Here is a 23,584-nt window from a genome sequence, read left to right as displayed (position 1 = left end):
AAGCACCTTCAGGTTGTTTTATTCTGAAATTTTGTGTGTTGTACACCAGGTGGCGTCCAAGGTTAAGCATTTCTTCCGAATGTATTCTATCAATCGACACAAAATGACAATTCTCACCCCATCCTACCATGCTGCAGACTATAGCCCTGATGACAACCGTTTTGATCTGAGGCCCTTTCTTTATAATACCGCCTGGTCCTGGCAATTCAGGTGCATAGATGAACAGGTAAGTGGGAGCCTGTTCTTTATTTAACATCAGAGCCCAAGTGCAGGGAACATTTGACCCTCCAGATGTTGCTGAACTGCAACTTCCATCGCCCCCTAGGCCTAGTCCATAGCTAAGGAAGATGGGAGTTGTAGCTCAACAACATCTGGAGGGCAAAAGGCTTTCCATAGTTGTTGACATCATGGTGATGCATAATATACTCAGTACAATGGTACCTTGGGTTAAATACGCTTCAAGTTACAGACTCCGCTAACCCAGAAATAGTACCTCAGGTTAAGAACTTTGCTTCAGGATGAGAACAGAAATCGTGCTCCAGTGGTGCAGCAGCAGCAGGAGGCCCCATTAGCTAAAGTGGTGCTTCAGGTTAAGAACAGTTTCAGGTTAAGAACGGACCTCCGGAACGAATTAAGTACTTAACCTGAGGTACCACTCTATATGTATAACGGAAGTGTGGTTAGTAGTGTACATCTCCAGTAGAGAGAAAGCAATGTCCATTACAAGGAGCTAAAATATTCTATAGAAATGGATGTCAAAATATTGAAGTAGTTAAGTGTTATGGAGACCCTTATAAGCAAGCAGAAGTTCATTTAATGTATGAGCTATTCTTTTGTGCATCTATAGGCACCTTTTCTCTTGAGGTTGGTTAGCATGGCAGACGTTACCATCAAATTTCATAGCCAAGCAGGGATTGGAATCTGGGTTTCTTGGGTCCATGCACAACAGTTTAGCCTAGAGGTGGAAAACCTGTGGCCCTCTAGCTCCCATCAGCCCCAGACAGCATGGCCAGGGATTAAAAAAAAAAGGGGGGGTCTGTAGTCCAGATTCCTCACTGTTCAAGCCTACACTAGTAATGGGATTTGTTTACAACTATCTAGCTTTCGGACCAAAGGTTGATGTCTGTGGATGTCAAAACTACCTCCTTTAAGGGGTCCCAAGTGCATTTCCTAACTTGCTTTTCTTTTGTGGGGACCATTGGGTGAGGAAGCTTCTGAGCCATTGTCCATCCCCTCCAGTACAGGCAGAATGGATAGCTTTATGTAGCCTTCAATTTGGGGTACATGAGTGGGGAGAAGATATGTATGTTGCAAAGCTTAGGCTCCCTCCTGAATTTACCTGTAATGAATGTGGGCATTCATGGCCATGCTCCGTCTTTGCCTCTGTCTTTTGCAATACGATTTCTGACACCTGGATAAATGTGAGCTTACCCCAGCCAAGGCCTTGATTTAAATAATAATAATAATAATAATAATAATAATAATAATAATAATAAGCTTTTGTGGGGCTTGAACTGGCTTTCTTGCCCAAAGCAAGGTTCATTAGGTTCGTAGCTGAAGTCCTGCTTTGCTGCAGCATTCAGCCTGATCAGTGGAGTTTTAGACCTGGATATGGTTCTGTTCCAAGGCAAGGTACTGGAAGGTATGGAAAAGATCAAGCAGGCATCATAATTATGACTTGCTTGTGGTCTTCAGTCACAGCCGTAACATTATTTTAATGTATTTTCTTTTGCTGGACAGAGGAATGTTAACACCTTCACATTTTCCCTGCCAAAGATTTTTACACCTTGGTTGCCTTTAATAGTATGTTTATGCATGCAATAAAATGCTAATTCCCACCTCCCTGAAATGCCAGACATGCTGTAATAGTATCTGACTTCCTGGAAACGCAAGATAAAAGATGCCATGTGGTCCCTGCTTCTTTTCTTTCTTTCTTTTAAGCTTTGTATTGTTTTTCCATCATTTTTTCCACAACGTAGACCTGACCCAGTCTCATTGAAGTCAAAAGGGTTGGGGGGGGGGGGACCTTACTAGCTTCAGTGAGAGCTCGTTTAGATGTTATTGCGGGGTCATATTTTTAAAATCGTTCTGTGCCTGTAATAATTTATGGGCATGATTAATCGGGGCTTAAGTATCTAATTACCCGGTATATTGGTGTAGTCATTAGCCTTTGCCAGATGCCTAGGCAATATTGCCAGGTCTTGCAGCCTTATGTGGAGCTTGGACTGCGCACAAGTGTTATGCTGGCAGCCGGATTGCTCAGCTTAAGCAGTTTGAATTGTCAGGAAGGATGACATTCCTAATATCTCATGTATTCAGGAGGCTAGAATTGTAGAGTAGGAAGGGATCCCAAGGGTCATCTAGTCCGGCCCCCCGCAATGCAGAAATCTCAGCTAAAGCATCCATGACAGAACACCAGAATGATTTGTGTTGCAGGCCCAGGATCCCTCTTCCTATTCCCTGCCCCACTCACTCACTCAGCTAGTTTCTGGGGCTGAAGCTAAAGCCACCTTCCATGCGTTTGCAGACCCCTGCAACTCTTGGCATTTCCCTTTTCACTCCCGGCTACTTCCCTGCCAGTGTCCCTTTGAAGGCCACAACAGGCACAGAGTTGAATTGTTGGTGTGAGTGAGGTGCACGCTTTCACACCAAACCATTTCTAGGCCTCTCTCATGGTCCTTGGGATGCCGTAGAAGGACTGCTCTGCTCTCTTCCCATCAGAGCTATGGAGTGACTTTAAGGGATGTAACTCTGCTGGGCAGGAGAGAGGGAGACACCCTGATACAGCAATTTCAATTGCAGCTGCTCAGATCCTGAACGCTAGTCCGTTTCCTACCACTAGTGTATGAGCACCAGTTATGTGTCGCCACTACAGCCCTATGAAATGTTGAAAGCAAGTACCCATTTAGTGTGGAAACTGTGGCTCATTGGGAACATGCTCATCATGACGAAGGGGCATGTATAGTGACCATTATGGGACCTGAAGAGGAGAAAGGTGTTTTCTAATAATAATAATAATAATAATAATAATAATAATAATAATAATTTATACCCTGTCCACCTGGCTGCTTTTCCCCAGCCACTCTGGGCGGCTCCCAATAGAATATTAAAGACAGCATAAAATATCAAACATTAAAACTTCCCTAAACAGGGCTGCCTTCAGATGTCTTTTAAGATTGCCTCGACATCTGCTGGGAGGGCGTTCCACAGGTTGGGCGCCACTACCAAGAAGGCCTTCTGCCTGGTTCCCTGTAACCTCACTTCTTGCAGGGAGGGAACCACCAGAAGGCCCTCGGCACTGGACCTCAATGCCCGGGCTGAACGATGGGTGTGGAGATGCTCCTTCAGGTATACAGGGCCAAGGCCGTTTAGGGCTTTAAAGGTCAGCACCAACACTTTGAATTGTGCTCAGAAACATACTGGGAGCCAATGTAGGTCTTTCAGGACCACTGTTATATAGTTTTTTAGTGTCCCTTGGTGAGAACAGACAGGGCAGAGCTTGTGCGATATGAGTTAAGCTATTTTCATGCAAGAGGAATTGCCACAGCCTGCTATGCCAAACAGCCTGGGGTGCTTGCTTGCCTTCTCTACCAGTAGTTCTGCTCACAAGGAAGCACCCCAGACTGCATATTGAGTCCATTGTCTCACAAAATCATTTCTGTGCTTCTCAATTTGTTTCCCTGCTGCTTGGAATACTTGTTGTGATATTTTATCCACAAGCAGATCTGTTTGTTGGGAGATATTCCAGGTTCCCTGCTTTAAACTGAAGGTTGAGGTATGTTTGTCTTCCAAGCAAAGTGTGTTACGTGACAAGCTTTCAGGAGACAATGTAGAGAAGCCATGGGCTGGAAGGACTAAGAACCCCACCTGCTGATTCTGTTCCACTTTTTCTTGGAAGAAAAGACCACAAGGGTTGGGGAGTTGATGCAGTTATTTGTGCATAACGTATAGTTCAGCTCTTAATTGGAGTTTTGTCCTGCCTGGATCTTGATGAAAGGTTAAATAGTTGCTTGAACTTCTGATTTACAGGTTTCAAAAGTAGAATCCAAGGAAGTGAACTCCAAGCTTGAAGATGTGGCTTGATTCCTCTCACTCTTGATCATATCTTGAAGATCAGAATTTCTGCAGGTTCCCTGAATTATTTTCATCATTATTTTTGATCATGTTACTGATTTATGTTACTGTAATATCAACAGTAGTAAACTATTCAAACTGAACACATAAAGTATGATTATGATTATAAAATTGTTCCAATTACACAGTTTAGTATGTTTTCTTGGTTTCTGATTGTCTCTTTATGAAGGACATTTTAGTCCTTGTTTTGAATCATCCCTCTCCACAGTTTGACATGAGACAGTCTCAGCTGTTTTTTAAAATCAACAGCTTTTATTTTTTTTTAGAAAAATCAACAATCACCAAAAATAAATTAAACTAAATGTTTAAACAGAAAAGAAGAATAAGCACGGACGCAGAATAAAATTGCAGAATTGAATTGAATCAGTCTATTTTCTAAGAAATTGTTCTTGCTATCATGAACCTGTGAGATTATAGAAGCGCCAAGTTTACGAATTCTAAAGTCGGTCAGACTCTTCACTATAATCAGTAACATGTGCAGAATTAAGACCAACAAAGTAATAATTCAGTTGCACTTTTTGTATACATTAAAGATTTAAGATGGATCAACAACATCTTGGATGACTGTTCCAAAACTTTGGTTACTTACGGGTCATATAATATGATTTGGCCATTTAAGTTGCCTGGATTTATTGCAGTGTTCTGGCTGGGGTGGCAACTTTTAGAACACGAGTAGTAGCTGTGTCTGAGGTTTTGGATGAAACATAAAATGTTCAATACTTGGAAACCATTGGAATATATGGAAATAATTAATATGACCAACACCAGTCATAGCAACTCAATCTTTAGTTTGGGAAAATATTTGCTCCTCTAATGAACAGTCTGCATATGATTTTTCTCTTTTAACTTGTTGAACTGAAATCATAAAATTTTACAGTCACTGGCACATGTGGACGTGAAAAATGATTTTTTTTTCATTTTACTGTGCAATAAATTCACATTTTAATGAATCTAATTGGCTCTGTTTTTATTTTTCATATTTTTTGTTATTTACATAGGTTTAACTGCTCTGGTCTGGTGGCTAGGACAGCAAATAGAGGCCCTGATTAAGCCTGGTAGTGGAGTATGTGATTAACTTTAAACACGGATATAATCCTGCTGACGTCAGAATGGCCTAAACAGGGACTTCTGGGTTCTTTGCTTGGCACTTTTGATATTTAATAATTTAGTTAAACATTAAAACCCTTGAGAGCTTGCCCTTGCATTGCATTTTTGCATTGCTACCTAGGGTAGTTCCCATCTGCCTCCATTTTTATGTTACAGTGCTTATCTCTGATGAATTTTAAGTAGTACTTAGAGGCTACCATATAAGTTATTGCCTTTTAGTGACAGGTCTGGTGGCTCGATTTGGCCCCCAGGTGCTTCATCTCTGGCTGCCAGCACAGCCACATCTCTCTTTCCCACCTACTCTAACCATCTGCCTACCCTATTCTGTCCCTTAGCTTTTCATTTCCACTAAAAATTGGTTCAACCCAGACTCACCTCTGTAAGAACTAGGCTTTAGAACACCATATAGTGTGCAAGAAAACATCATATGCTTTGGAGACAAAAGGAAAGTCTCTCCACAGTGGGTATGAATTCGGTTCATGGCCTTATTTGTGTATGAACACCAGGGACTGTAGACTGGACAACCAGATTCTGAAGAAAAACAATTTGTTACTGGACTTTTCCAGAGAATTTATGTAGGTTTTGCTTACCAATAGGCTTGGGGCAGGGGCGGAATCCGGTAAGAGTTTTTGTGCTTAAGTAAACTTCTGTGTTGGCAGAATATGGTTGTGCAAGTCTCCCCACACACAGGAAACGGGGCAAGAGTGTGGAACAACTGAAAATTTAGAAAAGAGCCAAGTTCTCACAGTAGGAGTGGGGAGCTTGGAGACTCGAAAAGCATTTCAAAACCCACTGAGAGATGATGGTATAGAATATGTCTGTCTGTTCATAATATGTACATAAACAGGAAAGAGATGATGAATAACAAAGCTCCCATTTAAACTAAACTCCGTCTTTTCAGGGTTGCCCATTCTCGGCCTGAATGGTCTTCTTGTCCCTTGTAGATTTGTGTAGAAACTAATCTGTGGCTTCTAAACCATCACGCTCCATACTTGCCTACTTGCCACACTTTTAAAAAAAAAGACAGTGGAGTTACTTTGACAGGAGGAGACAGGTTTGGAATGTCTGAAAAGCTTTGCGGTTCCTGTACCCATAATACTCTCCCTCCCAAGTAACTCCACATATGAACACTCATAAGTTGGCCCATTGAAATGCTGCAGGCCTTATTGGGATGGCTTCCAAATAGCTTCTCCCCAGGGTCATACGTAATGTTGTGAGTGAAATTGGTCCATGCGTGTATTAGGCCAACACATGAGAAGGGCATTTTCAAATTCTTGGGGACTGATGTTACAGAGGTGTAACAGGGCTTTAAATGCCAGGCGCAGATTTTAGCAACCGCTGTGCACAGTCTGTAATGCTCAAATTGGTCCTTGCTTTTCACCTGCACACCTACTCCACATGTCTACATCCCCATGTTGATTGCGTTTACACCGACACCTCTGCAGTCAGCCAGGTACCCTTTTATGTGGGACCTGCAGGTACCTCATGCAATTGGCACACATACCTGGCAAGGACTTTTGTCTCTGCTTCTTCCATATTTAATGCCTAGAGAGCTGGGATATGGAAGCAGTCATTCATATTCATTTGCTTTTTTTGCTTTATTTCTTCATCAAATAAAAAACTTGTCAAAAATGTTTAAGAGGTGATGTGCCAGAACTATGAAAGGGGGGGGGGAATGAAATGGGTCTTTTATGTTTAAGAATAGCCCAGATGTGTGAAATGTTTGCTTCAGGAGACTGTGACCAAGTGTTCCCACCAATATTTCCACAGTCACTTACACAGACTGTAAGTCATAAGGTGGTCATGTGACACCATTGTTTGGCTATGCTGTCTTCCTGGAATTGACCTCATTACATTTTTTAAAAATACGTTGCATTCTGAGACACTTAAGATTCATATAAAGCTAGATTCTTTTGAAAGTTCCATAAGTCTCTCCTCTTGGCTCTCCCTCACTGTTTTTAGCTTACTTGCACTAAGGTTCACAGTGTCATCTGTGTCTTGCAAGTGTGTGGCCAAAATTATAGGAAAAGGGGAATGAAATAGTCTCTCTTGATTTTTTTTAGGGGCCTGGAGGCCAGCTAATTTTTAACGAGGGCTATATTTTTTAGCTGAATAAGGGTAGAATAGCCAGCAATGTTGGCCCATATGTATGAGCTGAGACATAGGCAAAAAGCTCATTAACCCTCTTTCCCTCCCATTGTGAACAGAAACAGAGGCACTGACTTCGTTTACTTCAGTGCCTCACTGCCATTTTCTTATGTCTTGGCATGAACAAAAGAGTTTTTGGCTGAACTAAAAACAATAAGCCTTGTGGCAACTTAGAAGGCTGTTTTGGTTTGCTCATCTCATAGGTTTGTTGACTGGAAAAATAGCCTTTTGGGTAAAGAGATGCCTTTATCTGCTGCTGTAGTGGTCGGAGAAAGGATATAAGTGCCTTCTGCCTTTGTCTCTGCTTAGGAGGAAGTGGCTGGTGTACATAATGGGGGCATGGGATTAGGTAGGAGCTATGCAGAGGGTGAGAGAGAGAACTTGGAGAGAGGCTGGATCTAAGCCTTAATTTATCAGCTAGTGAACACTGAAACAAGCACATTTTCCCTTAATGTGGCACCTGTGCTAGCTGGTGTGAACACTGCACTGTTCCATCCTCATGTAATAGCTGATCAGTCTCACTGCAAGTATTTGCGTATTTTAGATTAGGGTGGTGTATCCTGCAGTGCTAGATTATAAGAGTTCAAAGCCCTCATGAAATGGCAAACCACACTTTTGGGGGCGGGGGCAATGTGTTTGAGAGATATGGTTGCTGAACAGAAATCGTGAGAGATCCTGAGAGGCTTAAAAAATGTATTCTGTGATAAACATTTTAAGAATAATCTTATGCCTTCTAGAAGAAAAGGATAAGAACATAAGAAGAGCTTGCTGGGTCAGGCCAATGACTCATCTATTTTAGCATTCCAGACCCTCCAAGTGTCCCTATTTTCCAAGGACGACCCTAATTTAGAATAGCCGTCCTGGTTTCTGATTCTGACTCGGAATATCCCACTTTTCCTTAGGATGTCCCTATTTTCATTGGAGAAATGTTGGAGGGTATGGAGTTATCCGACCCCTGAGCTGTCTGAAGGCAATCCTGTATCGGGAAGGGGTTTTTTTATGTTTAATGTTTTGTTATGTTTTTATATGTGTTGGAAGCTGCCTAGAGTGGCTGGGGCAACCCAGTAAGATGTGTCGGGTACATATAGTAAAATTATCATTTTGGAATGGGACGTCCCTATTTTCATCAGAGAAATGTTGGCGGGTATGGCATTCTGTCCTCACAGCGGTTGACCAGATGCCTGTGGGAAACCAGATTGTGGTTTCCAGCAACTGGTATTCAGAAGCATTGCATAGCCATCATGGGTGATAGCCATTTATATAGCCCTGACCTCCATGAATTTGCATAATCCTCTTCTAAAGCCATCCAGTGCCTCCTGTGGGAGGGAGTTCCATAGTTTATGCGCTGTGTGAGGAATTGTCTAATGAGGGCCAGAGCAATGCGTACCGGAATTTATATCTTGCAGGTACGCGTAGCTGGGATACTGTTACCCACAGATCTAGTGGTCACACAAAATGACCACTATCAATGAAATCCTGTGCGTTTCTCCTCAAAAGTGCCATAGACTTGACTCTGGTAAGTGTGTACAGTATGGGCCACACAATACATTTTAAATCACTCCCACTAGTGTCTGGTTCTTTGCAGCAGCAGCAGCCTATTTGCAGGCAGCAGTTTGCAGAGTTGATGGAAGGATTCTGTCCCAGACCATAAGTGAAAGAGAGTTTCTTTTGGTGGTGTAGGCAAAATCTCCTGCCTAATCCGTCCCCTGAATGGCCTGCTGTGTGGAAAGAGTGGCTGAGCTGCAGGAGGGCAACAATATCCATGTGGTGAGTCCTTATGTGCACTTGGCTCTTACTTTAATTCTAATTGTTTTCAGACACAAAGGATTAGGAATGAGTAAATAAGATTTTACTTATCCCCTTTGAAGGGTCAGCAATTAAGAACCAGCCTCTGAACCTGATCTCTCTCTTTTTTTTTAATGATCCTGCAGCTTGAGAGCTGCTTCGTGTAACTAGAGGCTTGCAAAAGTGAAAAAACATGGGGCTTAAGGTTACCTGCTACTAAAGAAGGCTTTCCCTGAAGTATGGCCCAGTCATTTTATGGGAAGTGCCATACCAAGGACCACCTGAAGTCTTGTGCCAGCCTTGGGGCTGGCAAACCTGTGGCCCTCCAGAAGTTGCTAAACTGCAACTCCCATCATCCCTGACCCCTGGCCATGCTGGCTGGAGGAGATGGGAACTGGAGTTCAACAACACAGGGCCACAGGTTCCCCACCTGACTTAGATAGTCTCTCTCTGTGTGTGTCTCCCTTTTTTGTTCTCTTGCAAAGAAGAAGAATTCAGAGACAGAAGTTTAGTGTTTTGTTAATGTCCTCACTGTGTGTCTTCAAGATAAAGAAGGAACATAAAGTTCTCCTGATAATCTATTTTTGGGCAGTCCAATTAGTTGCTTGCTACTGCTTTTGTACTAGAGAGCAGTTTATCCTTCCTATCAGCTAAGGCGATACCTGGTCTGTTCTCCTGGTCTCAGATGAGGCAATAGTTGTTTAACAAAGGTGCTTTTTTTCAGTCAACAAATGTATTTTATGAGGATGGCCCAATAAAGATACATGTAAAGCTGTTAAGTCTTTAAAATACCACAAAACTTTGTTGGCTTTGCTGCAGCAGATTACCGTAATTTGGCTGCCCTGCTGGGAGAGACGCACAATCACTTTTAAAGGACATGGTTTTTCACAAACCTCCCAACACCTGCTTCTGTCAACCACACCCAAGCAGTGTTAGAAATCTCACTGTTTCTTCCTTTGCTGAAAATTAATGTCACCTTACACATGCCAAATTATCAACTATAATGTCGGTCTCTTTAAGCCCATGTTGACTTAAAAATGCATATGTAATAATGCCTCATCCCATTTCTTTTATTCCTCCTCCTTTCAAGGCTAATATTAGCCTGTTTCTAGCACACACATATATTTATTCTTCTTGAGATAGTAGACTTTAAAAAAGGTGGAGGCGAAGAAGCTGAATTTACATAATGGCTCTCATACAAGCATCACAAATTATTCAGTGGTACCTTGATTCCCAAACTTAATCCGTTCCGGAAGTCTGCTCCAAAACCAAAGCGTTCCAAACCCAAGGCGCACTTTCCCATAGGAAGTAATGCAAAACAGATTATTCCATTCCACACTTTTAAAAACAACCCCTGAAACAGCAATTTAACATGAATTTTACTACCTAATGAGACCATTCATCCATAAAATTAAAGCAATAATCAATGTACTGTACTATAAAAAAGACAGTATTGTAGATGGTAGAAATTAAAATTTATTTATTTTCTTACGTGCACTGATGATAGTCATTGTTTGGATGGAGAGCTTTTATCCATTTCCGCAGTTGCACAATCAATCAATCAATCAATCAATCATTAGCTGAACTGGGTTCCACACTGTCACAAAAACAAGTCACAAAAACGGAGTCACAAGCCACAGTCACAAGTCAGTCCCATAAAACGAAGAACAAGTCACAGTCAAAAAAACGAAAAAGCCGCACAAACAGAAATGCAAAATATATATATATATATAATAGTAAAAACGAAAGCTCCAAATATCACCTCTGTGTTGTGTGGGTCCTCAGGACTCAACAGCCAACAGACTCAACATGAAGCCTCTGATTAGCAGTGGGGGACTCAATTTACAAACGGAACACACTCAACAGGAAGTGGAACATGTTCCGCTTCCAAGGCAAACTTCACAAACCAGAACACCTACGGTACTTCTGGGTTTGCAGCCTTCTATTTCCAAGTTGTTCATAAACTAAGCTGTTCTAAAACCAAGGTACCACTGTAATGGTGTGTGCAAAACAAAGCTCAAGTGAGACTTTTGCTCCCTTCCTTTCATTTCCCTATGCAATAACATCTCCTGAGTTACAAATTGGGTGGTTGTGTGGCATTAGACTACAATGGTACTAGGCTACAATGTGTCTGAGAAAAGCCCCACAAATGGTGTTTTCAGAATGGTGCCGTACTTGAGTTAAACACCAAACATCCTGTAGATCATCTGGTTACCAAAATGTAAAAAAAAAGCCAAGATCTAGTTTACATCAGAAAAGCTGTTCCTTAAAATATCAAATAATTAAATATTAAATAACCTGCGTTCCCCAAAGTTACAAGAGTTTCAGGGTTGACACTACTTGGTAGTGTCTTTGTAATATTCATTTTTAAATGTACAAGCTGTGCATATTTGAAGCAAACAGGTACTCTAGCAGCTGACAGCACAGCCGCTAAATCTTGCATCAGATTCTGACTTCACCAAACTCCAAGCTCTCTTTACCTCTTGTGATTGCTTCAAAACCGTACTCTGTCCCCTCTCAGTAACTGAACATTGTTACCTTTCAAAGTCAGATTACATTCTAAACACCGGGCAGAGATCCCCAACTATCAAGAGAACCACTTCTCATTGATGAAATCTGGACTGGTTATCAGGCCACCAGTGTAAGAGTATTTTTACTCTTGTGTGGGTTAAAAAAAATAAAAATCATTACCTAATCTGACCTGTAGCTGAACTCTTCCTCAGTAACTTCTCATTATAACTTATTTCATAATGAACGAAGAAAACTCCAGTACTAACTCCCACAATATAACCCATGTCCAGCAGTAAACTTTTTTTAAAACTCCTAATTATTGTGGAAGTTATCATGGGAACAATGATGTCATCATTTATAAACCAATAGCCAAACTATGATTATTGCATGGAATAAAATCACTATAGGCCTAATTACTAATGGGATTTTGGCTATTATATAAGAAAAAAATGAATTTAAAATGCCAGAAAGGAAAACCTAAGAGTTTCTCACCATGTACAGGCTTAAACTTACTCAAATTTTATTACAGTGGTAAGAAATACTAGCCTGACACATTTGAAATTAATGGTCCTTATTTGTTTCGGTGAATGGGTCCATTTTGCTTTTCTGTTAGATCAGATTTAAATATCATTTATCATTTATAGATACTTAAACTAATTTGGATCTCAATGATAACAGATGTCTAGAAAGAAAAATGAGGCTTTCCTAGTTTGATATTAAAATATTGTTAGCTAAAGGCCACACAAGATCTCAGTGAAGTTCTGAAAGGCAAAGTTTTTTTTTCTTTTTACTTTGGCAATATAGGAATTAAGATATATTACCAGATTGTTTAGCCTCTCACAATTATTTTTTAAAATCCTACCTCTTGGGAGCATTATTATTTAAAATTTGTGGTAACATGTGCTTTACCATATTTGTTCCACTAATTTTCAAAAGACCCCTGCAAAATGGATAATGTTTCCAATTTTCTAGACGGATAAGAGGCAAAGAGCTCATCACTCTGCTCCAACCAGGTGCTTAATGCTAATTTTATAATGAAGCTATTCATTTTTCTTATTGCAAAAGTTGTTTTTCCAATTCCTTTTAAATTATTTAATATTGCAGTTCCATTCTTTTCAAAGTTCCATTTCTTATGGAATCAGCATTCTACTTAGATGAGGGATAAACTGTTTAAGACAGAGGGTTGTATCCAAATAGCCTTACTTTGAGTCGACTCATTAAATTAATTGATATGACTAAATTAGGCCCCTTAATTTCAATTTCATTATGTCTGCACTGAGTAGGGCTTATTTGGATACAACCCAGAGTCAACATTTTCTATGCAAGGGTGATGGATATAGACATAGTAGCATTTTCACTTTGAGTTATGCGTCAAAGAGGTGTGCCAGGTTTTCTGTCATGGTAATTTATTGATAGACAGTGGGAAACAGTATGGTGAAAAGAAAAATGGGATAGTAGAGTTTGAACCAGTTGAAAATAAAGAAGAAGAAGAAGAAGAGTTTGGATTTGATATCCCGCCTTTCACTCCCTTTAAGGAGTCTCAAAGCGGCTAACATTCTCCTTTCCCTTCCTTCCCCACAACAAGCACTCTGTGAGGTGAGTGGGGCTGAGAGACTTCAAAGAAGTGTGACTGGCCCAAGGTCACCCAGCAGCTGCATGTGGAGGAGCGGGGAATCGAACCCGGTTCCCCAGATTACGATACTACCGCTCTTAACCACTACACCACACTGGCTCTCAAAGTATGGCCATATATCATTCAGAAATATTAGCTTGCAAATTATAATTATCATTGGTTCCTGACACTTCAAAAATATAGTTTCAATAGTGGGAACATACACAGATCATCAAGATACTCCAGGTTGGACCCTTTTGCCTGAGTTAGTTTGACCACCTTTATTAACGTGCTAAAAACATGGAAATGTGTGACAGATTGTGTGGTTTAATGCTCATTTGTTTGTGGGCACCATGATGCTGGTTACGTAAAAATTAAGTAAAAATCTGTTCTATTTTTTCTACTGTGGCCATATAACATTTTGCTGTTGTTTTCCTTTCATTTGTGTTTTTACACCTTTTGCCTGATCTATGCATTAAACCGAATTTTTATCTTTTTGTTGCTGACTTCTATGGCTTGGAGAATTTGTTCTCCTTATGCTGGCTAGATACCCTTGTAGGAGGTAACTGCATAGTAATGCTTTACAATGTTGCCCAGCATAAGCAACAGCAACAAAAAAAGGCTGGCATATAGAATTGTATCTGTGGACATAGGATAAAAATCTGAATGAGATCATCTTTATTTGGATGAGTTCACCTTCGTGAATGGAATGCTTTTATCATCCTAAAAGCTTAGGCAACGAAAATGCTGGCAGCTGAACAAACCTGAAAAGCTGAACATGGAAAAACTACTCACTGATTCACTGACAGCCAAAAATGATCCATTTTGAAAGAAGGAAGCTTTCTAATTAATTAAAATCCTATATAATAATGTTGAACAAAACCACTTTGAATGCGAGGACAAGTGTGATCAGTGAGAAAGGATTGCCAGGGCTCCCATACCTTTGACAGGAAATTTCAACAGAAATATACTGGGCATTCTCAAGAAAACAGCAGTAAAAGGGATAATGTGTGGAATTTAAACTACCGGTAATTCATTCTGCCATAGCCTTAGAGATTTTGGTAAAATTTCCTTCTGGGAAACCACCACAATTTAATGCCCACAAAGGGTGACATGTGTGAAAATGAAATACATTGTTGCTAAAATTAAATTAATGGAAAAGTTACTAACTGATACGACCTTCAGTAATAAATCAGCAGCAAACTTCTCCAGTTACACACACATGAATTCCATCCAGTGTGTGTTTAGAGCGCATCTTCCCCTGAGGAACCCTCCCAGGGCTACCATTTCCAACACCCCTAAACCAACCAGTTCTCAGGGGTCTTCGGGGGGGGGGTCGTCATGTGCTTGACATGCATGGTGTAGACCTGCTCAGAGACACAACTAATGAGCACATAACTCGTCCCTATTCACTCCCATTTAGTATACAGTTGCTCCTCTAGCAGCGCAGTCCTATGCATGCTTGCTCAGAGTAGTAAGTCCAGAGTGTTCAATGGGGCTTGCTTACTCCCAAGAAAGCGCTCCTAGAACTGCAATCCCAGACACATGCACAAAGGGGTAAGTCCCAGTGAACACAGTGGGATTTACTACTGCAGACAGGTTTTGGGATGGCGCTGCTGTTAATGCGTGGCTGGGGCAGCACATCGCTGCGGCAATGATATCTACCCTATTGAGTTAAGTCGGGCGGCGGATGAGTGGGTGGGTACCTGCATTATAGGATGGAGCAGATACTTATACGGAGGTTAACACCCCCCCCCCCGTTGAATTCGCCACTGACTGGGTGGGGGTATACAGCTGTGCGGGACTTCAAAGCGAATCTGCTTTCTGCCTTTGGTCACACGATGAGAGTTCCTCTGAGCATGAACAGAAAGCACCTCCCAGCACAGCCCGCCTGGAAGCATCTGGGAAATTGCACCCGCTTTTTAACGCAGGCCTGAGCTCCGGAGCTCCTCTTTTTGAATCGCAGAATAGAACGATAGAGTTTGAAGGGACCGCGAGGGTCATCTAGTCCAACCCCCTGCAATGCAGGGCTCTTTATTTGCCCAACGTGGGGCTTGAACCCGCAACCCTGAGATTAAGATCCACATGCTCTATCGACCGAAGATTCTTCGGATCAAGGAAGCTCCCGCGGGTCTGGCCCTTTAGCCCGCCTCTCAGCAAGACCAGAATCGCACGGGAGTTCGACGGCAGAAGAGGAGCGCCCGCGGCTCAGCAGCGCTGCGAAACGGGCGAAACGCGCGAACTGCCCCTTCTCTCCCTCCCCCCGCGGAGAAGCCCCGCCCCTGACTATTGGGCGCCACAGCCGGAGCGGCTCCTCCCCCCGCGCGGCGCGGACAGAGCGCCCCGGGCTCCGCGCCAGAGTCCCGCCCCCTCGGCTGGCCCGGCTGCCTCCGCCTCCTCCAGCTTTGGGAGCCGCTTCCGCTCGCCATGGAGGAGGCAGGCAACCCCGAAAGAGAGCCTCTGCTGGCGGCGCCGACGGCGGCTCCCGGCGGCCCCCGAGGGCTACGGCGCCTCTACTCGGGCGGGGACAGCGCCGCCCCGGGCGACGGAGGAGACGGCGGCGGCTCCGAGGCCTCCCGGTCTCCCCCGGGCGGGAACGGTGAGCCCAGGGGGGCGTCGACGTCGGTGGGGAATCGACTGCTGGATCCTGAAGCCAGGGACGCGGGCCGGGCCGGGCTGGTGGGGCAAGAGCGCGTCCACTGCAGGGCTCGAGTTCTGACCCTGGAGGTGCCCGGGCTTGAGCCAACCTCGAAGTTGCATCCTGGGATGCCCGAGAGCTGTCCCTTCATCCTCACCTGCAGGGGGCTGATTGGACGGGGGGGGGGGGGTGAGGCTCCTGCAGCACAAGCCTCCGCATGCGCTCTCTCTCTCTCATTTTTATTCAATTTTCTGTTTTCCCATTTAAAATACCCATTTAATCACCCTTAAAATACCAGTGACTTTCCTTCTTCTCTTTCCATGGCTCATTTTGCATATCGTAAATCCCTGCATCTTTTACAAAAACTAAACCATTCATCATTCCATTATTACATCCATCTCTGCATGCTTTCTCTCAATAGGGTTTCCTCTCCCTGGTAAGTAGGTGTGGGATCACGTAGCTTTCACAACAGAGTAGTTTGTTCCTGCTCAGGGAGCCCTTGCACTGAAAATGGGCGCCCTTGGTCAATAAGGCCTGCATGGGTTCTAAAGTGCCCCTGAACATGTGCAGACAGGAGGACTCAAGGTCCGCTACCAGCACCTCAGAGATATCGTGAGGCATTTTCAGAGCAGCAAATGCAACTTTCTCAGGATTAGAAATTAATCGCCGTTACAGGCTTTTGCCCCACCGTTTGCTGTGCTGTAACCTTAGCCTCCTGTTTATGACGGTCTCTGCTGGGTAGGTGTGGCAGCATTCCTTCTGTTTTACTTCTTTGCCTGCTTAAATATTGCTGGGTGGGCTGGAGTTGCGAGAAAGAGCAGAGAGAGAGAAAATTACATTTACAGCATGTAGGACAATACCTATAGAGCCTGTACTTTAGAATGGTACAATGAAACATCAACATTGGATGCATACTTCTTGTGCCTTGTGTCAACTTCTGTGATGGAAGTGGTACAGCAGATCTGCTAATTGACTGTCTGCATTTCTGGATTACAGAGCCATTTACTAATCCATCCATATTAAATCGTACAAACGATTCCATGGCCTAGAATGTTGCAGGTCCAGTGCCACATCCCCAGGGATACTGGGCTGTGAAGTGATACCCTCCCAATAAATACAGAACAGTAACTCCACAGTTCACATAACAGTAGGAAAGCAATCAATTTTCATAGAACATGTTTACATATTGTTTCAGCAAGGATTCCATGCACTCCCATCTGTCATTTGCATTTGCCATAGCTAAGTCTAGCTCAGACTTTTCTGCCTTTTCCCTGAATTATTTGAACTCTTTAAGTACTATAGATGCACAGTGCTAAGATAAATGTCAGCGTAGTGACTGGCACCATTTACATCCAAGTTTTTAACAGACGATTCATCTGTGTTGGTGATTAGTCATTCAGTCATTCAGTTGAGAAGTCACTCTCCCTATAATCTCTAGGGCACACCCAAGTTCCACCCACAATAACATTTGGAAATCATTTGTTCATACTTTCCTGGACAATGTGAATACTTGGCTTAAGAGAAGGGCACAACATTTTTAGAACAGGGTGGCTAAGAACATACAGAGAGCCCTTGCTGGATCATGCCAAAGGTCCATCTAGTCTAGCATCAGTGGCCAACGAAATGCCTACAGGAAATCCGCTAGAAGGGCATGAGTGCAGCAGCACTCTCTCTATATACACCCCCCAGTGATTAGTATTCAGAGGCATACAGGGTTCAAAATTAGCAGGGTGCCAGGTGCATTTTGCACCTAAAGATTCTCCATTTACGAGCACCTCCAAAAGCCTGGGTGCCGTTTTTTGCACCTGGCTGACACTCAAGGATTACTGAAATATACGTTCTTTGAAGCTTCGTAGTGTATGTTAAGGATAGACAATATGTTAAGGAGTATAACAATAAAGAGTAGAGTGTTTTGAAAACAGAAGTATGGTACCATTTTTTTTTTATTTTAAACACCAAATTAAACATGTATTAACAATTTATGTTAAAAATCTAGTATTAACAATGTGTCACTTATGTGAATTGCATATTATCAAAGTAATAAATAAAAAGTGTTGCCAACTCCCCCCCCCCCCCGGTGACTAGAAATTCTGTTTTGGCGCCCACAACTCAGGTCCCAGGAGTCATTTGGCTCCTAGCTTTTCTATCCCAGTTTCTAACACTGGAAGCATACCACCTTCGACACTGAAGGTACACCACTGTGTTCAGTTCAGATGCACCATTCCTTCTAATGTGGAACTTTGTGTGGTGGTGGGAGTAGTTCTGCAAGTTTGCAGCAGAAGTTTGTTTGCACAAGACTGATTGACTGATGGCCATAGTCTAGCCCCCAATTTCCTCTTTTTCCATCTTCAGGGCAATTTTGCACTTTAAAACGTTTCCTTTAAAAAATATTAATTGAATAGATTAACTTGCAAATGGTGCTTTTTAAAATGTTGGGCAGCCTGTGCAAAGCAGCATAGGGTCAAGACCCATCATGGCAGCATTGGCATTTGTTTCCTGCTATATACAGCTGTCACTTCAGTTGCAAAACTGGAAGAAAGGGAAGCTCACTGGGTATCTGAGCTGGGCAGCCTGCTGTGAGCTTTGCAGTATGTTCCAAATTTTTATCTCCTGCAGACAAGGAGCTAGAACATGGGAAGTCAATGCGCCTTGCAGATGTGGATCACAACTTCCATTATCCCTAACCATTGACCATTGATTGATGCAATTTGCAGTCCAAAACATCTGAAGGGTACCATGTTGGCTATGTCTGGGATGGAGGTTCCTTCTCCTGAGCTATTCTGGCTTTAGAAGGGCAATGCATAAATATACACTTGTCTCTTGAGTGCATCTGTTGCATTCCCTGGTGTCCACTTTTAGGATTTGGACCCCAGTCCACCAAGAACTTCTTCACAAGCTTCATTACAATGGATGGGAGTGATGCAAGAGCACAGCTTTTCTCTTAACATGCATGTTTGCTTCTAGAGCTTCTTATCCCATAGAGCCTGATATGTGATCTTGCTTGTTGGCTCACTGACTATTTTGGGAGCAACTTTGTATCCAAAAGTCTCAGACTTGCTTTTTACAGGAATGGTTTGTTGCTGCTTTCCTGTAATTGCTTTCACCATGCTGATTTGTCAGTACTCCCTCTGCTAATTTACTTGCCTGCATGCCCTTGGTGGAGGAGAGTGAAAGTAAGGACAGCACTAAACGAGGGGTAATCTGCTGCAACCCTCTATTTACAATTGCTGCTGTTTCCTTGAGTTAAACCCTTTCATCTTAAACAAGAGGGAAGCGGTAAACAATGTGAAAATTACCTCATGTATGAGGCAGTTTTGAAGTAAATCAAGAGTGTCTTAGGTTGCAAGCCTAAGAAGACATATTAGGGAGGAAGCTCTGAGGAGCACAGTGAGAATTACTTCAGAGCAAATATGCAGAGCATTGCGCTGCACTTGAAATTTCTCACTGGACATGCTTTAGCATGTAGATGTGATCGCAGCTGGAAATCAGAAAGGAAATAGGTGGGAGCCAGAACATTCTTGTCGCATCCTGTTAACCAGGAAACTGTCCAAAAGTACTGAAATCATGATCAAAGGGGTAATTGTGAGTGGCCCCTCATATTCCTTCCGGACCACTCAATCAACATTAGTTTTTGAAGGTTCAACCACACAAAAAAGCTGAGGATTAGCCAGTAATTCAAAAATACTTTTTTTCTTGATGCCAAAGTTCCTGAAATATGACTATATAGGATTCTGGCTCTTTAGAAAAAGAGGACTTTTTGGGCACATTAGCAATAAACTCTGGACCATTTCTAAAGGAAACTAACGAAGCAGTATGGTGTCCTGCCATTAAGGCGATTTCACCCACCCATTAGGATGATGTTACCAAATTGTCAGGTGGCCATGGTTTAAGAAAAATGGTCTCATGTGCCATATTGGAACCCCTGCTGGACCATGATTTGCCCAAAGGCTGAAGGTTCTCCATCTCTGCTTTAAGGGGAACATTACAGATTTCTCCTCAATTGATTTTTGTTTGTTTGTTTTAGCACAAATTTGGCATTGGTGGCATCTTCAGTCGTCCTTCCTAATATATGCAAGCTCAGCACAGCAGAGATAGGTATAAGGCTAACACATGAATGTTCACGTCATTACTGCTGTGATATTGGTTTAGATAACCTAAAATCCAGTGCTTGTATTAATACACAGAGCCTTGTCTTAATCCTGATGGTAGAAAGGCTCTCAGCTTCCTTTCCTCCTTCCTTCTCCTATTGTATTCACTGAAAAGATGCTTGAGATGTGATGACACATAGTCTGACAGCCTCAGCAGCCAAAAGGCTAAATTAAGCAATACCAACAGTTTGTGTGGGATCTCCATGATTAATGAAACTAGCTATTAGCTTTGTTGGGATCACAGAAATGACTGTTGTATCTTTGCAGTTGCCGATGACCAAAATCCCTACTTGAACCAAGCAGTAGTGTTCATTGAAGATGCAATTCAGGTAAATTTCTCATCTGCCAGGCTATGGCCAAAGTGGAGATAACTGATTAGTGCCCAGCAAAATAAACTATTGCATAGGACTTGAGTATTCTGTTTTCCTGGTGAGCTGCCAGTTTGTGGCACACAGTTAAATTAATGTTAGGCTCAGCAGTCCGGTCTTACCAGCTGTGCAGTAAGAGACTGCCCTAAATAATTTTAGGGAAGCTTGATTTCTGCATATTTGTGTTTTCATCTCTTTGGACAACCGGGATTGCATAATTATTGCTCATGACACTTGTAAGAGCCATTCCGTGTTGGGAAATCAGCTTGTTTAAAGGTTAGTGGATGTTGCCTTGAATAGTGCATGCCTGTATAAATTGATATGGCTTGACTTAGAATAACAGAGCAATTGTGATGCCTGAGTGATCAATCTTGCCTTTCATCTCTCTAGTATCGTTCCATAAATCACCGTGTGGATTCTTACTCCTTGTGGCTTTATCGGCGGTATTACTCAGAAGTTTGCCAATGGTGAGAAACTGGGCTCTTTTCTCTTGCTTATCTCTGATGCTTAGAGCCTCTGTCACTCTCTGACTCCACAAATCCTTGGTTCCTCTGTCAATCCAAGGCATTTTTATATTTTCCTAACTATCCCTCTTGGGATTTCCTATCTGGCTTCTGCAAGTCAGCAGCTACGTTGGCCACTTTCATTTTGCAGCAATAACCAAGATGCCTCTCTCCAGCACTCCCAAGTTGGTAGGCTGGAGAAAGAGACCTTTTGCCAAACAATGTGACATTGCTACAAATATTGCTGGTCATCACAGATATAAAGTTGCCCCTGTCCAACCAGATGCCTGTGGAAAACCTCACAGGCAGAATGTGAGTGTAGCAGCACTCCACAGCGGCTGTTCCCCACCAACCTTTAGTCAGAGGCCTTATTAGAGTGTTTCAGCCACATTTTAAAATTCCGTTTAAGATGAAACGGAATTTGCACTTTTGCCTGCTCTTGTGATAGCATAACACCCCACTGGATGAAAGCAGAGGTATGGGAAACCAGAAATGGTTGAATAGTTAAGACCCAACAGCACAATCCTATGCATGTCTACTCAGAAATACAACCCACTGCGTTCAAGAGAACTTACTCCTGGGAAAGTATACATAGGATTTCAACCCACGGGTTGAATTCAACATAATGTTAAGTAGAATGTGCTCCTCCTCTGTGCCCCCCTGCATCTGTTCTGGGGGATCCCCCAACCCTCCAGAGTAGCTTTGGGGATAGCGTGGGGAAGAGGGGGCAAACCCATTGTGCTGGTGTTAATCCTGTTTAAGTGAATACCACCTACATTTCTTATTTCTTCCTTTTTCTTTTTTTGGTTATTTATATTTTTTTGGAAGTTATTTCAATTAAAAGAAATAAAGTGAAACAGAAAAAAAGAAAGGAAAGTAAGGGGGGGAATAACAACAAAGACACATATGAAAAGAATAGATAGATAGACAGATATGCAAAAATGAAATATATTTCCATACATTCTTATATAAATTGATATTGTGTTATTATCCTTAATACTTACAGTATGTAAATGTTAATAGCCTACTACATTTTGCATATTATCATATTTATCCAAGCAAAGTCTGCATCTGTAAGCATTCTGTTCACAGGTTGCGAGTGTTGTCATATTGTCAATTCATTTTTAAAAAGAAATCCTTAAGAAAAATTCCCAGGATTACAAAAATAAATGCAGATATCCTCTACCCTGTTTTAAGTTGTGATACATTCCATGTTATTAATCATCCTTTATTTCTGCCCTTCTTCCCAAAGTTCCCCAGAGTGCCAAACAACAAAACAAATTTACTTGTTTAGAAACAAGCCAAATATCCTCACAAGTAATCATTTGAAAGCTGCCAGAATGTATTTTTCAGCCACCAAATGTGTGAGCGAACAGGAATGCTTTAAAATCCTGCCTAAACATTAATAATGTAGGCCAATGACACCCTCCCCAAGGGCGTTCCATAGGTCATGGGTTGCTACTGAAAAGAACCTGTCATAGTTCAGCACCAGTTCCCGACTTTGCCAGCCTTCATCTCCTAAGCTAGGAAAATGTCACATTTCCAGATTCTTACTATCACAAGCTTAGTTGCAAATGGCAGGAATGCCAAAATGTGTTGGTGATAATTTAAATCCTCATGGCTTGAAAGTGAGGAATATCACTGAAATACGTGTGGTATTTATAGCAGGTGTGGGAAATCTTTGGTCCTCCAGATGTTGCTGAACTACAACTTCCACCAACTGTTGCCATTGGCAGCGCTTGCTGGTGTTGATGGGAATTGTGGTTCAGCAACATTTGGAGGGCCAGAGATTCCCCATGCCTGATCTGCAGTGTTCGCTATTGCAAAAAAAGGGCTTGGTTTTATCAGCCACATTTTTAAAGGCCTCTCTGTGAGCACTGCAGCAGTAACAATGGTACTACCATTAGGTCATTGTCTTGTTGCGTTGTATATTTGATAAAGGGGAGCCACACTGGGGTGAAGGTGTCCTCCTTTGATTGTCCCTGTGCTAGTTTAAGTTTGTTGGTTAACTTTTCTAGTAGGGTGGTTGCCTATCTCCTCCCCCCTAACCCCCCCCCCAGCATACAAATCAATATGGCTAATAAGACCCAACACTTGCCCCTCTAACACATGTAAACAAACCATGCTGCAACCAACCAAACACAACCAACCAGGTTCTGGAACATCCCCCTCCCAATCTCTCACAATGCCAATGAAAATGAACCCATATATAAATAAAACACCTACTCAGGTGATGCTGACCCAAAAACCCTGCACAAACACTATGCAATAGAATAAAAGTTCATTATCCCACCCTCTCCCTCCCTCTCTCCCCTCTTTCCCCCAGCCGCACAGTGTCTCATACTGAATGTAAATGAGCTGTGAAAAAGATTCTAAAGTAGAGACACTATATGTACTTTCCCCTGTTAGTTTGTTTTGTAACAGAAAAAACCTCAAATAAAAACTAATTTTTTAAAAATGGTCTTACTATTAATAGTCATTGTATCAGCTATTCACACTGTTGTAGATACAGTGACTTCATCATGTATCAGTCCACACAAAACTTTCACCCTCTTCCAAGGGCAAGCTATCCTTACCAACCTAAGATATGCATTCGCCTAACAGTGTAACATGTGAACCAAGCAATTGCA

At 42.3% G+C, this 23,584-nt stretch overlaps 2 protein-coding genes across 3 annotated transcripts in view; both read left to right on the top strand.

Moving 5' to 3' along the window:
- Positions 1 to 5,084, top strand: part of NADSYN1 (NAD synthetase 1) — a 33,068-nt gene extending 27,984 nt beyond the window's left edge. For both annotated transcript variants that reach the window (XM_028728835.2, XM_028728829.2), the window contains 2 exons: positions 50 to 226; positions 4,030 to 5,084. In XM_028728835.2, the coding sequence (XP_028584668.2) occupies positions 50 to 226; positions 4,030 to 4,083 (231 nt within the window). In that variant the 3' untranslated portion in view covers positions 4,084 to 5,084. The remainder of the gene's footprint in view (positions 1 to 49; positions 227 to 4,029) is intronic.
- A 10,599-nt stretch (positions 5,085 to 15,683) lies between these two features.
- Positions 15,684 to 23,584, top strand: part of TPCN2 (two pore segment channel 2) — a 30,213-nt gene continuing 22,312 nt past the window's right edge. Inside the window, exons 1-3 of the mRNA XM_077929487.1 lie at positions 15,684 to 15,896; positions 20,351 to 20,412; positions 20,842 to 20,918. Coding sequence (XP_077785613.1) covers positions 15,725 to 15,896; positions 20,351 to 20,412; positions 20,842 to 20,918 — 311 coding nt within the window. The 5' untranslated portion in view covers positions 15,684 to 15,724. The remainder of the gene's footprint in view (positions 15,897 to 20,350; positions 20,413 to 20,841; positions 20,919 to 23,584) is intronic.

This window comes from Podarcis muralis, chromosome 1 (genome assembly GCF_964188315.1).
Source record: "Podarcis muralis chromosome 1, rPodMur119.hap1.1, whole genome shotgun sequence".
Taxonomy (NCBI): domain Eukaryota; kingdom Metazoa; phylum Chordata; class Lepidosauria; order Squamata; family Lacertidae; genus Podarcis; species Podarcis muralis.
Note: the sequence above shows the minus strand (reverse complement) of the source record. Positions and strands in the feature narration are given on the sequence as shown.